At 38.9% G+C, this 16519-nt stretch overlaps 1 protein-coding gene across 1 annotated transcript in view; it reads left to right on the top strand.

Moving 5' to 3' along the window:
• LOC134286371 (uncharacterized protein K02A2.6-like) overlaps window positions 1–16519 on the top strand; it is a 33247-nt gene that overhangs the window by 3648 nt on the left and 13080 nt on the right. Inside the window, exon 4 of the mRNA XM_062847982.1 lies at window positions 18–589. Coding sequence (XP_062703966.1) covers window positions 18–589 — 572 coding nt within the window. The remainder of the gene's footprint in view (window positions 1–17; window positions 590–16519) is intronic.

Here is a 16519-nt window from a genome sequence, read left to right as displayed (position 1 = left end):
GCCTGGTTGAACGTTAGAACCAGGGCATTCTGAAGGCTCTACGGATTTCCAAAGCTCTTAAAACTGATTGGCGGAAGAGCTTGGAGGACTACGTGTATATGTACAATACCACCCCTCACACGGTCACCGAGAAACCTCCCCTGGAACTGCTAACTGGGCGTCCGGTCAAAGACCTGTTGCCTTCCCTGCGGACAGATCCCCATTGGCAACGAGACGAAACCATACGAGAAAACGACGCGATGAAGAAAATGCAGGGTAAGCTTTATGCCGATCATCGCCGACATGCTAAGGAATCGGACATCTCCATCGGGGATATAGTGATGCTGAAGAGCTACGAGTCCGGAAAGCTTGAATCGACTTTCAAGATGGAGAAGTTCACGGTTCTGGAGCGAACCGGTACTGATACAGTTGTTGTCAACAAAGACGGAGTGAAATACCGGCGTCCGGTTGCCCACTTGAAAAAGTGGCCATCTCCATCGTTACCTTCCACCACCTCTGATTCTTCCACAGGTTCCCATAAAACCTCGGAGCAGGACGTCTTGAACCATGAACCCAAAGATGTGGAGCTTCCTCAAACTTCGTCGCCTATGTCTGCACCGAACCTAGCAGAGAGAAAGGAGGATGATCGGCAGACAACGTGTTCATCACGGAAGCGTGTCAACCACTCAGAGAATGATGCAGTACCCGAACAAAGCCGTCCTACAAGAACAAAAAAAGTGCCTAAACGATATATATGATTATTTTTTTTGACTATTGCTATTGATTCGATTATTTTGTAGAGAGTAGGAGAAGGATGTAGAGTTGGGAGCATAGCGAGGGAGAGTACTGCTTTACTAGATAGACGAGAGAGAGAAATATGAATTTGAGGGAGGTATCAGTTGACCTGTAAAACATACGCCAGTCAGAAATAAAGAGTTGTGTAGTACAGACGTGTTCAGTGTTTGCGCGAGTTATTTTGGAAGTGAGAACGCCACAACTGGGATTCTACACTTAATACCAAGGTTTACTCCAGCAAATGTGTGCATTTCCATATATGCAAGAAAATAGCTTCTAGGTGAAATTAGGAATTGCTTCCGCCTTTTTTGACATTTTGCAAAGGTTTCTTCAGTTTCATACAGGGATTAGTTCTAAAATTTGACAAGTCATTGCTTCGAAATTTCTCAAGGCAAAATCTATCTATATACAGGGGATGGCCAAAATGTTTGGGATAGGCAACTGTTTTTCTCCCACAAAAAAATTCAACATGCTGTAACTTTTCATAGAGTGCATCAAAAAATCTCAAATTTTGACTGTTTGTCAATCTATTATGTGTGCATCATTGGTACAAATTTGGGCTCGATTGATTAATTTTTCGTGAAGTTAGAACCGTTCGCGTAAAACACTATTTTTTAGACTACTCATTTTTGAGTTGTCATAACTCGGAAACCAGTGAACCAAATTGAATGAATTTTTTAACGTTTATCAACAAAATATTGATACTCAATACGACGTTATAAAATGTAATATTTTCTCACGGCGAATTAAGTTATATCGGGTTGAAATTTTTACCCATATAGAGGAAAATAAGTAAAATTAACAATACCACACAAAAATTATTAAATGTGTTTTTCCTTCAATCTAAATAGGCTCTAATATATCTGATTAGAGATAATTTGAGAACAGAAGTGGAATATCAACACAAAAATTTATTCACATTAATGTAAAAAAATTACATTTTTTCGAGAAAAGTCCAAAAAGTGTCAATCCATGATAACTTTTTTCAACGTTTAAAAAGTATCTATGTTTTAATAGTTTTTGAAGCATTTACATATTGTTAGTGTACGTTCAAAATTTCATTCAATTCGGTTTACTGCTTTCCGAGATATGACAGCTCAAAAATGCGTTGTCTAAAAAAAGGTGTTTTACCCGAACGGTTCTAACTTTGCGAAATATTAATCAATCAAGCCCAAATTTGTACCAATGATGCACATATAATAGGTTGACAAACAGTCAAAATTTGAGATTTTTTGATCCGCTCTATGAAAAGTTATAGCATGCTGAACTTTTTTGTGAGAGAAAAAAAAGTTGCCTATCCCAAACATTTTGGCCATCCCCTGTAAATAAAAATGGAATGGTGTTTGTATGTCACGAATAGGCTCGGGAACGGGTCAACAGATCGACATAATTCTTTCACTGTTTCATTCGTGCAGGGCTCCGACGTGTTAGTACGGGAAAATAATTGCAAAAATCGACCGGGAAAGCAACAAAAACAGGAACATTTGAAATTCCATTTTGCGGGCCATGTGTCTCCAGAACTGCATGTCAAGAAAAATAGTAGGCAGGCAGTACGACGTTTGCCGGGACAGCTAGTTCTAGATAATTTTACATGAATTGGTTTATAAATTTCTCCATGATTTTCTTCAGAAATCTTTTAATGATTGCTTTAGGAATTATTTGTAAAAAATCCAAAAAATATTAATGGATTCATTTTAAAAAACATGAATAGATATCTTCAGAAATAACCACAGTTATTCCTTCAAAAAATCTTCTAGGGTATTTATAAGAAATCCTTCGGAGATTTATTCAAGATTTTTTACAAAATTATTATTACAAAAATTAATTTCAGAACTGCTTTACAAAGCCACCCAAGGATTCCTTCTGAAATTGCTCCATGGAACCTTCAGAAAATCCTCCAGGATTTCCATTGAGAAAGTCTTCCGCAAATTACTTTTGAAAATTCCTTCAGAACATTTGCCATGGATTGCTTCAGGAAATCCTCTACAACTTCATTCAGGATTTTTTCTAGGGGTTCCTCCAGAAGTTTCTCTAAGAATATCTATCAGGAATTCCCCCATAAATTATTTCAGAAATCACACTAGAAATATTTCAGGAAATCATTCACGGATTCCTTCAGAAATGCTTTCAGTCTTTTTTTTTCAAAAAAAAAAAATCGTTCAGATAATAGAAAACTTAGAATTCCTCCAGAAATTTCTCCAAGGATTTCCTAAGACAATTTTCCACAGACTCTTTCAAAAATTTTGCCAAAGTGTCCTTTAGCTTTTCTTCCAAAGGATTCCTTTATAATTTTCTGTGGGGATTCCTTCAGAAGTTCTTCATGAGATTTCTTCATAAATTTGCCCAAGGATTGCTTTAAACCTTATGCGGCCGACAGGGTACCCGGTGCCCAGCACCCATTTAAAATACACGGAGTAGAAAAAGCAAAGTTTGTCGGACACATAACGGTTAAGAAATTTTCTATCGATTCCTCCCAAATTTGTTCCATGGATTCCTTCAGAAATTAATACATGAATTTGAATTAGTGTAATCAATTTCGTATCTTTTATTTTTTTTTTCCTTTTTCAACCCTGCGATCGACTTCTTCAGTTTAATGAACGTATTTGGTTCTGAAAGCTTGGAAGCCATTATGATCTTGTACCGACTTTTCAAACCCTCTAACGATTATACTCATTCGAAGAGGGTATTCTGCTTAGAGGGTTCGAAAAGTCGGTACAAGAACATGAATTTGGTCTTATATCTACATAAATTTGTTCCAGCAACTTCTCCAGCGGTTTCTTAATAAATTCTTCCGTGCAATCTCTAAGAAATTCTTCCAGTGTTTCCTTGAGATATTAATTCAAAAAAAAATTCCACGAACTCATTTGGGTAGATTTGCACGCGTTTTTTCTGATTCTCCTTCAGAAATTCTTATAGGGCTTTCGTTCAAAAAGTTCTTCGGCTTTTCTAGCGGGATTTCTTCAGAAATTGTTTCACAAATTATTCCAGTGGTTTCTACCGAAAATCACCGGAGATTCGTTTAAAAATTCGTACAGATCTTTCTTCAAGAAATCTACCAGGGCTTAGTTGGGAAACTATTGTAATTCCATTAAAAATTTCCGCTTGAGTGTGTCCATGAATTTCTTCCGGGATTCATCAAGAAAATCCAGAGTTCATACGGAGATTCCTTCAGGATTTTTTCTAGTAATTTATCCGGGTTTTCCTACTATGGTACTAAGGAAAACCCTAAGGATTTTTTTTCGGATTCATTAAGAAAATTGCTTCAGAACAATTTTCCAAGAATTTTATTAGAGGTTTTCTCCAGGAATTTACCCAAAAATTCTTTTATCAATTTTTCTATGAATTCCACTGAAGGTTTCCCGATAGCTCCAGTAAGTTCCTAAGTTAAGGTGTAAAATCTGGCCACCGCATTTTAGATTGAGATGTTGTAGTTTTCGCATGGAACAAATAAAAATTTATAATGTAAAGAATAAAAATGTACGCTTTGAGTGGCACCTCATTCAAAAGCTCAGATGTTGTGTATTAATGCGGATAATACTCACGTTTGCATTTAGAAAACAACGTGAAAATTGTACCGCAATTAGCTAGAATTCACCCCAATTGGAAGATATTGGATAACTCTTGAATTGGAACCTTAATTTTCTAAAAGAAAAAATGGAAAAAAGAAAAAAATTATGCATGTATGCTGAAAATTTCATTAAAAATCCTTCAGAGGTTCCTTCGGTATTTTTTTTCCAAGGGTTCTTTCAAGAATTTCTTCTGATGTTTAAGCAGAAATTCCTACAGCGATTTTTTTTAGAAATTGCTCCTTCAGTTCTGTCAGGTGTACCTCCTGAAATTCCTTCCAAAATTCCCGCAGTAATTATTTAAGATATTCTTCCTGATTTTTCTTTTTTTTTGAGAAGTAACAATTTTGCTGATAATTTTTTAAGGGATCTCCGGACAAAAATTCTTGATGCATTTTCCGAAATTATCCCTGAAGGAATGCTTTCCTGAAATATTTTTTAAATTCGCAGGAAAATCATAACAAAGTTCCGGAGGAACTCTGACAGTAATTCCAAAGAGAAATTGCTTGATAAATTTCTAGAGCTGTTTCTGAAGAAATCCTTTAGAAGAACTCTAGAAGGAATTTCATAAAAACAATACTTGCTGAAATTAGAGATAATTTTATTGATGACATTGAAGATATCCGTCAATAAATTTATGAGGGATCCCTGGGGTGAAAAAAAATGAAAGAACTCCTGGGGATCCTGGAGGTAACTCTGAAGACAATTCTTATACAATTTACGAAGGGATCAGTACACAAAAATCCCTGAAGATTTTTTCAAGGAAATCAAAAAACAAACAAAAAACCTGGAGGAATTATTTCTTTAAGGATTTTTTGAAAAGCAGAACTCCTAAAGAAATCCCTGAAAATTCCTCCAAAGGATCTTAGGTCTACATAAATTCTAGGCAACTCCTGGAGGAACTTCTGCAGAAACCCCTGGATGTGCTTCCAAAATAAAATCTTTTTAGAGTTTTCTAATGGCATTTCTAAATAAATAAAAAATAATTCCTCGATAACCTTTTTGTTGGATTTCGATAAAAACTTTTGGATAAAATGGATAGGAATTTTTGGTAAATATTCTAAGTGAATTTCTGAAAACCCTTATTAGAAATCGTAGAGAAAATATATCGATGATTTAATGGTGATATTCTGAGCATTCTTAACGAATCAATATATTCTAAATATTCGTCGCAAAGAGACGAATCAGCTGAAAGTGAGGCTGCAAGTCTCTAAAATAAAGACAAATCAATGAATAAATATTTGTTCAACATCCAGCATTTATCCTTTGCATTTGAAAAAGATTAGAAAAATTGAGAAAAATCAATCACGTCAAATACCTCTATTCTAGATAGAATTATTTATGCCATTTGTCTCAAAAATGTTTCCCAAGCAACCACGTGTACTGATCAGGATTTCTTGACTTGTTGTACGAAAGCAGAAAATCCAACCATTGGTTACTCAGAAACGTTATTGTAGAATCGCTTCTAAGAATCATCATTCTCGGAAAACCGTTCTACCACATGGAACTGCCTGGTAACGGAAAGTCTGCTGAATGGATAGGTATCAAAGAGAAAAAGCTTTCAGCCCAACGAACGAACATAGCGATTCCCCGATGCTGAACCCGACCACGGCATTCTCATTGCATAATTTTAACATGTGAAAAGCTTCCGAAGCACTGAATACGAAGAGAATTGAGCGCGAGATTTCGTCTACGGCCTTCGGTTTTCGGTGGAAATCTGGAAAATCCAAATTTTTAATAGCATTCGTAAGAACTGAGCGTGAGTGCTGGGGCACCGAAGCAGCAACCAAAACAAACCGCCACTCACCGACTCGTGTGGTGTACTGCGCATAGCTGGCCTCCGAGCGTGTCAGACCTGGAGGCAGCGGCGACTGATAGCGATTTTTGCTACTGGTGGTGATGTCGAGTGTGACCATGTGTCCGTTCGATTCATATGTTTGTTCCGCGCGAATGTAAAATGTTCTTCCTCGAAAATTGTTTGGGGGATCATATGGGAAATCACTTAACAGTCCGTGAGTTATGAGCAGGCTGCAACTTTGTAGTAGTAGATGCCATGAACTGGAAGAACGCAACCGCTGCTGTGCTTTGAGTGACGATTGCATGCGCTACGATTTATGAACGTTATAGGCCCACAATGCCGCCGACGACAGTGCGTATACTGTTTATGACGGAATTCAGTTATTCTTCTTGTACATCGGAAGGAGAAAGCAAACTATTAGTCAGCGATCTACAGTTCTAGCAAAAAAACACAAAAAAATTTATGAAACAAATTGATAATTGATAAATTATTGGAGACTAGGTATTCTCAACTTGTCACATTTTACAAGATCATTGTCCAAAATGGTCTATGTTTTTTAATTTGTTAGTTTTGTTTGAAAATATATATAGTTTATGAGTAACAATGCAATGGTTTATACAAAAGCTGAGATTCAGGCGTTATCCTTGTTTCGACGTAACGCCAGATTTTTCTTTACTCGTGCATTGTTTCTGTTGTTTTTTTTTTGTCGATACTTACAAAACTATCGTAGCAAAAAATAGCTGAACTCGTTTGGAAATTACGAACTCTTTTTAGGACTAACTGGATTTTTTGAGCTATTTATCATTTAATTTGTCTATGGTAATTAACAATTTTCGTATAGCCTGGATCTTGAAAAAAATCATGAAAGTATTTCCGGAGAACTTTCTAATAATGGAATTCTTGTAAAAATCCTGGAATTCACCTGACGGAATTTCTGGACGAATAGGTAGAAGGTTTTCAAAAAGAAATGTCTGGAAGAATTTAAGAACGACATGCTAGAGGAATTCGTGACGCAATTTCTAGAGAAATTTTGGGAAAAAGCCATGGGAGAATTCCGAAAGAGTAATGTCTAGGTGAATTACTGAAGAATTTCTTGGAGAAATGTCTCAAAGCGCTTCAAGCATGTTAGTACTTGTATGTTTGAATTAACTGACAGTGACATTAAAAGAATAACAGGATATTTTCCTGAAAGAATCGCAGGAAGAATTTCTGAAGAAACTCCTTTGCAGGATCTTGTACCGACTTTTCAAAACCCACTAAGCAGAATACCCTCTTCGAATGAGTATAATCAGTTTTGTACCTTTTAGTTCCGCCCTCTTTTGCTTATACGCGAATTTTGACTACCACTTGTAATTTTCCTCAGTATCAATTGTCCACTTTGAAGGAGCTACAGGTGTATTCATGAAGAAATTCATGGATGGATTCCTGAAAAAATATGTGGATGAAATCCTTAAAGATTTCTCGGAGATAATTGTGAAAGAATTTCTGGATGACTTCTTGTAGGATTCCCTGACTCCTGTATCCTTCTAAAATTATCTTAAAAAACTCCAATATAAATCGCTGGGGAAATTCCTCTAGAGATCCTACAAGTAATTAAAAAAAATCTCAGGTAGTTCTGGAAAAAATCTTGGGTAAATCCCTGGAAAAGATGATCAGGTATCAGGTATCAGAAGGCCGGCTCTAGAGGCACGTTATCCTCCATTTGGGACATTTGTGCCATCGCCATACATATGAGCCTATTTCATCATTTACCTGAGGGAGAATGGGACAAGGGATGGGAATTGGGAAAGGGAAAGGTGATGAAATAGGAAGGGGTGCCCTAGAAGAGGGAATGAACGCATAAGCGCAACGAGAGCTCATAGCTTATACCACAACGGGGTTAATCAGTGCCCTAAAAAGGACACTGTAAAACGCATAAGCGTAAAAAGAGCCTATAGCTCATTGGAGGTAGCTTGCGACGTCATGCGATTTTCAATATGACATAGAAAGGCACGTCATCAAAAGCATCCTCAATATTCAAGAAATCACCCAAGCAAAAACTACGTCTGAGCGAGTGCTTTCTTGAAAACGTATACAACTTTGTGTAAAAGAGTCACTGTGGACATCCCAAAATTGTTGGGAGACATGTGAGTTCACATGAACAGGCATGTTAGCCAGACGAACATCACAGATGTGATAATCGACAATGCGTTTCGAGCATTTCAGAAAGAACGACGTAACCAGATAAATCTGGAATTTATTCCTTCTTTTTACAACGCACGCACCCTTTCGGGAAAAAACTACAGAGCAATTTCACGCCATGAAAATACCCAATAGAAAACTACAAGAGTTCAAAACATGTTTGAAAAACTCAAATCCCTCTGGAGAAAAATAGGACAGAGCCCCATTTGTTCCAGGAGATTTGAAGTAAGCAGAGCTTTTAAGTGCCCACTAAATCGATTCTATAGCTACAATCCTCGGGGTAGAAACTAAAGATTCGTAGCTATACAAAAGACTGGTTTATCCGAAGATATTTAGAACTTGAACAAGTCCGAGTTCCATTCAGGAATACCTCTTTCGGTCCGCACAGACCGCAGAGGACAAGCTTCTTTCAAAGCAGTAGCTATGGTATACCACAATGAAGGGCGTTGTAATAACAAAACCATAATAAAACTCTCTTGGAGTAGCAATGGAAGCGAGTTATCCATAAAATGTGTTCGCAACCTATTATTACAGGTTCCCTAGCTTGTTGAGCAGGGACACCTGAATACGCAAAGTTTGCGAAGGAACACTCCAAAGTCCAAAAAGGTCAAATGGAGAGTCCTCATCTGACACATGCCAATCAGTCAACTCATGACAAATTCTGCTCATGCAGATTTGGGTTAGGTGCAATTCTATGTTAAGTTAACCATGAACTGTACTACCTAAGTATTCCATCATAGTGAAGCATCTCAAACCAATGTTTGAGCTACTTCAGATGCCAATATCAGCGAAAAAATGCTGAAAACAAGAGCTTGCTTGAAGGCATCCATAAGGAAAGGTTGAAACATACTGTTAACGTTATTCTAAAATATAGCATGCTCAAGGCACGACAGTTCATCTATAATGAAAAAAGCAAAGCTGGGTTCACAAGGTAACCTATACAGAAGTTACCCTACGAAATTGAACTTTTTGAAGTAGATCCACTTGGGCTACATACGCTTTTTACGCTGAAAATTGATCTGAGGTTGCCTTGTCGTAGCCACTACCCAAACTAGACAGGATTACACTCTTCACAATCACAGCACAAAAAGGAAACATCAACGACGAAGCAAATCGGTGTCAATTGAAAAACGCCAATGGCGAAAACGTATTAAGCGAAACCATATAGGCAGTAATGTAAGCTAATTAACAACATTTGAATAACCCCGCCCTTATTTAGCCTCAAATTCGAGACTTAAGAAGGGCAACTGATTATCTCGGAGAAACGCAAGGTCCACTGCACCATTGCTCCGGTTAGCGCAGTAAGGGCGTAATACTGTGGAGGACGCCCTAATTCTCCACAGGCTCCGTTTGTGGTTAGGTTTTTATTAGACCCCCCTAACCATTCATTCTTTGGCACGGTAAGCATAAAGCCGCATAACACCATGAATTAGGGGTCACCTGTTTAGTGGACTCTTACCACTGGATCAGGCGGTCCGTAGTGTTATTCTTAGCCAATTGAGACAACCGCTACCGACACTACACAGCTATCTAGGCTGATCGGGAAAAGAAGTTAACATTGATGGTCAACTTCCAAACGAACCCGAACAGCCGCCCTCTTTTGCTTATACGCGAATTTTGACTACCACTTGTAATTTTCCTCAGTATCAATTGTCCACTTTGAAGGAGCTACAGGTGTATTCATGAAGAAATTCATGGATGGATTCCTGAAAAAATATGTGGATGAAATCCTTAAAGATTTCTCGGAGATAATTGTGAAAGAATTTCTGGATGACTTCTTGTAGGATTCCCTGACTCCTGTATCCTTCTAAAATTATCTTAAAAAACTCCAATATAAATCGCTGGGGAAATTCCTCTAGAGATCCTACAAGTAATTAAAAAAAATCTCAGGTAGTTCTGGAAAAAATCTTGGGTAAATCCCTGGAAAAGATGATGGACGGATTTATGAAATTTCTGACCGATCCCCTGTATAAATTTTCGAAAAGATCACCAGAGGAATTTCTGAAGGGATTCACTACCCCTGAAAGAATTCCTGGAGAAATTTTAGAAAGTATACCTGAAGTGAATTCCTCGAGGAATTCTTAGAACAATTATAGGAGGAATTTCTGGAGAAATTTCAGAAAAAATCGCTAGAGGAATCCCGGGAGGAATTCCTATACGAATTTCTGGAGGAATCCTTGTAGGAATTACAGAACAAATTCCCGGGGGAATCCCTATAGAAGAGTTCTTGGAGAAATTCCAGATGGAATTCCCTGAAATTCCTGGATAAATTTTTGGAGGTAAACTTGGAAGAATTCTTGGAGAAACCCCTGGAAAAAGTATTTCCTGAAAGAATTTCTTCAGAAATTGCTGGAGGAATTGCTGTATAAATTTCTAATGGAGTTTTTGGAGGAATGGCTGAATCAATTTCTGGAGAAATTCCTGGAGGTATTCTTAGTGGAATTCCTGGAGGATCCTCAGGTGAAATGCCTGGATGAAATTCTGGAGGCATGCTTGGGGGAATACCTTAAATAATTCCTGGATTGATTCCGATGGTAATTCCTGGAGTAATTTTGGGTAGAACTCTTAAAGATATTCCTTGAGGAGTCCGTGAATAAAATCCTGGAGAAATCCGTATAGAAATCTCCGGAATAACTCCAGGAGAATCCCTACAGCTATCCCTAGAGGCTTGCCTAGAAGAATTCCTGAAGGAATGCCTGGAGGAACCCCTGGAGGAATTCCTTCAGGAATGGATGTAAATATTAATCCTCTAGCGTCCGCAGCTTTTTCTTTTTTCACTCACTCTCGTTAACAAGCACGAGAAAGAAACAGATAAAAGAGGCGGCACTTTGCCCCCTCTTTTAGCTCGTTCTTTCTTGTGTGAGAACAAGCGAGAAAAAAGTAAAAGCTGCGCACACAAGTGAATTGATCCAGGAATTCCTCTAGAATTCCTGGATCAATTTCTGGAGAAATTCCTGACGGAATTTCTGTAGAAATACCTAGGGTAATTCCTGGAGGTATTCTTGGTGGAATTCTTGGAGGAGTCTCTGGAGAAATGTCTGGATGGAATTCTGGAAGAATGCCCGGAGGAACACCTTGAATAATTACTGCTTGAATTCTAGGAGGGGAATTCCAGGAGGACTTCTTAAAGGTATTCCTGGAGGAATCCCTGAATGAAATCCTGGAGGAATGACTTAAGGAAACTTCTGGAGGTATTCCTAAAAGAATTCTTGAAGCAATCCCTAGAGGATTCCCTGAAGAAATTCCTGAAGGAATGCCTGGAGGAACCTGTGAAGACTTGCCTGTAAAAATTCCTGGAGGAATCTTGAAAAATGTTTCAAGAACTTTCTAGAAGAAACCCTGGAGAAACTCCTGGAGGAATCCCTGAAAGAATTCCTGGGGGAACTCCTAGTGAAGTCCCTGGTGGAATCTGTAGAAGAATTCCTTGAGGTATCTCTAAACAAAATCCCTGTAGGAATTCCTGGAGACATCCCTGGAGAAATTCCTACAGGAATAGGAGTAAACCCTGTGGGAATCCCTGGAAAATTTTCAGAAAGAATACCAGGAGGAATCCCTGGATAAATTCCTGGAGGCATCATTAGAGCAATTATGGAAGGAATCCCTGGAGAAATTTCTGAAGAAATCGCTAAAGTTATCCCGGGAGGAATCCCTAGAAAATTTCTGGAGGATTCCTTGGAGGAATTTCTGGACGAATTCTTGGAGGAATCCCAAGAAGAATTCTTAGAGAAATCCCTGGAAAAATTCCTGGAGAAATCCCTGAAGCCATTTCTAGAGGAATCTGGACGAACTTCTGGACAGATTTCTGGCGAAATCCATGAATAAATTACGAATGAATGAATTTCTGAAAGTATTCCTGGTAAATCGCTAAAAGAATTCTTGGAGAAATTTCTGAAGGAATAATTGGAGGCTTTTCTGGAGGCATCCCTGGATAAAATCCTGGTAGAATCTCTGGAGGAATTCTAGGAGGGACCTCCGGAGTAATTCCCGGTAGAATCCCTAGATGTATTCCTAGAGAAATCCGTGGAGGATTTCCTGCAGGAATACCTGGAGGAAACCATGAGAAATTTCTGGAGGATTTCCTGCGGATTTTTTTTATTTATTTATTTATTTTTAACTTTCTATTTTGTACGAGGGAAAAGCCCTTTTATGTGATTTCCAAATTAACATGTTGAAATCGTTCTCAAAAAGGCACATAACCTCTTAATATTTTCAAAATTGATCAAAATCCCTGCAGATATGCCTGGAAAAAATCCTGAAGAAATCCCTGGATGAATTCCAGGAGAATTCACTAGAGGAATTCTGGGAGGAACTCGTAGAGAAATTTCTGAAGAAACCTCTTGAGAAATCTTGAAGAAATCCTTAGGGAATTTTCTAGAGAGATTCTTAGAAGAATCTCTGTAGGAATTCATGGAAAACCCCCAGAAGGGATTCCTAGAAAATTCCTGGAAGAATTCCTGGTGGAATTTATGGAGGAATTCGTGTAATAATTCTTGGAGGTATCTCTGGAGGAGAAATTCCTGGATAAATTCCTGGAGGAAACACTGGAAGAATTCCCGCAGGAATCCCTTAAAAAATCCTGAAGGAATTCTTCAATAAATTTCTGAAAGAATTTCTGAAGGAATCCCTGACGCCCTTTTTTTTGTCTGTATTAACGGGATTTTTAACCCTAGGTTAGTTCATCTCGGGACCCACGCTTTACTTCCCTTCCACATTTTGTGAGTATGTCGGGAGTGGGATTCGATCCCAGGTCCTCTGCGTGATAGTCTTGTGTTCTAACCACCACACCAGGTCCGCTCCACACCTGACGGACTTCTTGGAGAAATTCCTGGAGGATTTGCTGTAGGAATTTCAAAAGGAATTACTGGCTCAATTTCTGGAGAAATTCCTGGGGTAATTCCTGGTGATATTCTTGGTGCAATTCTTACAGGAGTCTTTGGAAAAATCCCTGAATGAAATCCTGGAGGAATGTCTGGATGAATCCCTAGAGGAATTTCTATAGAAATTCCTGGAGGAACTCCTGGAGGAATGCCTGGATGTATTCCTAAAAGAATACCTTGAAAAATACCTAGAGCTATCCTTAGAGGAATTCCTGTAGGAATTTCAGAAGAAATGCCTGCAGGAACCCCGGGAGAAATCCCTGGAGACATACCTGTAAAAATTCTTGGAAAAATCGATAGAGAAATTCCTTGAGAAATCTCCAGAGCAATTTCTAGAGGATCCTTGCATAAATTCCAGAAATCCATAGAGGACTTTCTGGAAGATTTTCGTGAAGAATCACTGGAGAACTTTCAGGAAGAATCTCTGGAGGAATTCTTGGAGAAATTCTCGGAAATTACACTGTTGAAAATGCTTTGACATCCATGTGCACAACAGAACATGTGCTCGATGAACAAATTGAGATTTGAAATTATGAAAAGAAATCCACGTACTCCGGTGAGACTCGAACTCACGACTCCCAATTCGCTAGACGGGCGCTTCTATTCCTTCCTATTATTCCTTGCTCTCGACAATTAAAAATAACTTCCTCTCCCGCTTTGACATACATGTGCACAACAGACAATGTGTTAGATGTTCATCTAATCCCATCCGAAGGGGGTTTGGATTGTGAAAAGAAGATAACCATGTGCGATTGTGGAATCGAGTTCAGTTCTAGGCCTGCTGGCGACGGAGATAGTCGAGTGACTCCGTAGCTTGAAGGAATAGAAGCGCCCGTCTAGCGAATTGGGAGTCGTGAGTTCGAGTCTCACCGGAGTACGTGGATTTCTTTTCATAATTTCAAATCTCAATTTGTTCATCGAGCACATGTTCTGTTGTGCACATGGATGTCAAAGCATTTTCAACAGTGTAATTTCCCACATGGCTTGGTCAGCCAAAGCAAAATCAAGAAATTGACATTTGTAAGGTGCTACGGTCACCCTTACCGTATTCGGTCGGCCGAGGACCGACCCGTCGAGAGTCCGACTGCACACTAATTGCCATACCAATAAGTGATTGGAAGGCAGTGCCCGAAGCTCTCGACAATTAAAAATAACTTCCTCTCCCGCTTTGACATACATGTGCACAACAGACAATGTGTTAGATGTTCATCTAATCCCATCCGAAGGGGGTTTGGATTGTGAAAAGAAGATAACCATGTGCGATTGTGGAATCGAGTTCAGTTCTAGGCCTGCTGGCGACGGAGATAGTCGAGTGACTCCGTAGCTTGAAGGAATAGAAGCGCCCGTCTAGCGAATTGGGAGTCGTGAGTTCGAGTCTCACCGGAGTACGTGGATTTCTTTTCATAATTTCAAATCTCAATTTGTTCATCGAGCACATGTTCTGTTGTGCACATGGATGTCAAAGCATTTTCAACAGTGTAATTTCCCACATGGCTTGGTCAGCCAAAGCAAAATCAAGAAATTGACATTTGTAAGGTGCTACGGTCACCCTTACCGTATTCGGTCGGCCGAGGACCGACCCGTCGAGAGTCCGACTGCACACTAATTGCCATACCAATAAGTGATTGGAAGGCAGTGCCCGAAGCTCTCGACAATTAAAAATAACTTCCTCTCCCGCTTTGACATACATGTGCACAACAGACAATGTGTTAGATGTTCATCTAATCCCATCCGAAGGGGGTTTGGATTGTGAAAAGAAGATAACCATGTGCGATTGTGGAATCGAGTTCAGTTCTAGGCCTGCTGGCGACGGAGATAGTCGAGTGACTCCGTAGCTTGAAGGAATAGAAGCGCCCGTCTAGCGAATTGGGAGTCGTGAGTTCGAGTCTCACCGGAGTACGTGGATTTCTTTTCATAATTTCAAATCTCAATTTGTTCATCGAGCACATGTTCTGTTGTGCACATGGATGTCAAAGCATTTTCAACAGTGTAATTTCCCACATGGCTTGGTCAGCCAAAGCAAAATCAAGAAATTGACAATTCTCGGAAGCATTTCTAGAAGAATTCCAAGACGAATCCCTGTAGGAATTTTTACAGGAATCCCTGCAGGAATTCCCTGAGGAATCCTGGAACAATTCCTGAAGGAACTTCTTGAGCAATCCCAGGACAAAATCCTGATGAATTCCAGGAGGAGTTTTTGAATAAATCCCAGGATTAAGTACTGAAGAAATCGCAGAAGTTCTTAAGGAAATCCTGAATGAATTCTAAAAAGAATACGTAGAGTAACTCCTGAGGGAATCCTTGTACCAGTTGCTTCAAAACTTCAGGAGGAATCTCGGAATCAATCTAAAGAGGCTTTCTTAAGGGATTCCTGGACTTCCTGAAGGAAGTTTTGTATTAATTCCTTGAGGAATTTCTGAAAGAATTTCAGGACGATTACTAAAGGAATCCCAAGAAGTGTTCTTTTAAGCATTATTAAAATAATCCCGGAATTGTTTCTGAAACAATCACAGAAAGTATTCCCGGTGAATCCCTGGAGAAATTTCTTAAGTAACCCCATGAAGAATCCCGGAAACAATCCTTAGGGAAGCAATCGCAGGAGAGGTAGAATTCCTGTTTTCTGGTTCTTGGAAAAATTTCTGCAGGAATCCCTGGATAAAAAAGTGTTAAAGGAATAATTGGGTGGACTCTTAAATGATATTTTGTACAAAATGTTGAAGCAAATCCTGGAAGAATTTCAGGAAACATTCCTGCAGAAATACGTCGAATAATTCCAAATGGAATTATTGAAGCATTCTCTAGTGGAATTTTGGAAGGAATATATGGAGAAATCTCTGAAGTAATACCTTAAAGAATCTCTGGAGGAATACCTCAATGGATCTCTGGAGAAATTCTTGCAGAAAACCGCAAAAACAGCACTAGAACAGTCACTGAAGGAACCTCTAAAGAAACCCCAGGACAAATCCCCGAAGATATGTCTGGTGGAATCACTAGATGAATTCTTGAAAGAATCTCTAAAGGAATCCATGATTGAATCACTACAAAATGCTTGGAGGGATTGCTCATACTCATATGCCACTTAAAAGTCATCTCAAACCAGCACCCCCCCGGGCCCCCTCCAGAAAAAAATCCTAGCTACCCCAATGATTTTCAGTGTGAAAATGTGGTAATAAAATTATATTATATACAGCAAAATTGTTACATATTCGAAGAAGCAACTTTTGATGGGAATTGTTGTTTTATAAAATTTCCCAAAGTTAGATAAAAAATCTATTTGCCATATAAGTGAAGATTACTAAATAATGTCTCAGGCAAACTTGAAG

Source organism: Aedes albopictus, chromosome 2 (genome assembly GCF_035046485.1).
Source record: "Aedes albopictus strain Foshan chromosome 2, AalbF5, whole genome shotgun sequence".
Taxonomy (NCBI): domain Eukaryota; kingdom Metazoa; phylum Arthropoda; class Insecta; order Diptera; family Culicidae; genus Aedes; species Aedes albopictus.
The sequence above is the reverse complement of the archived record's forward strand: the minus strand, read 5'-3'. Positions and strand labels throughout refer to the sequence as shown.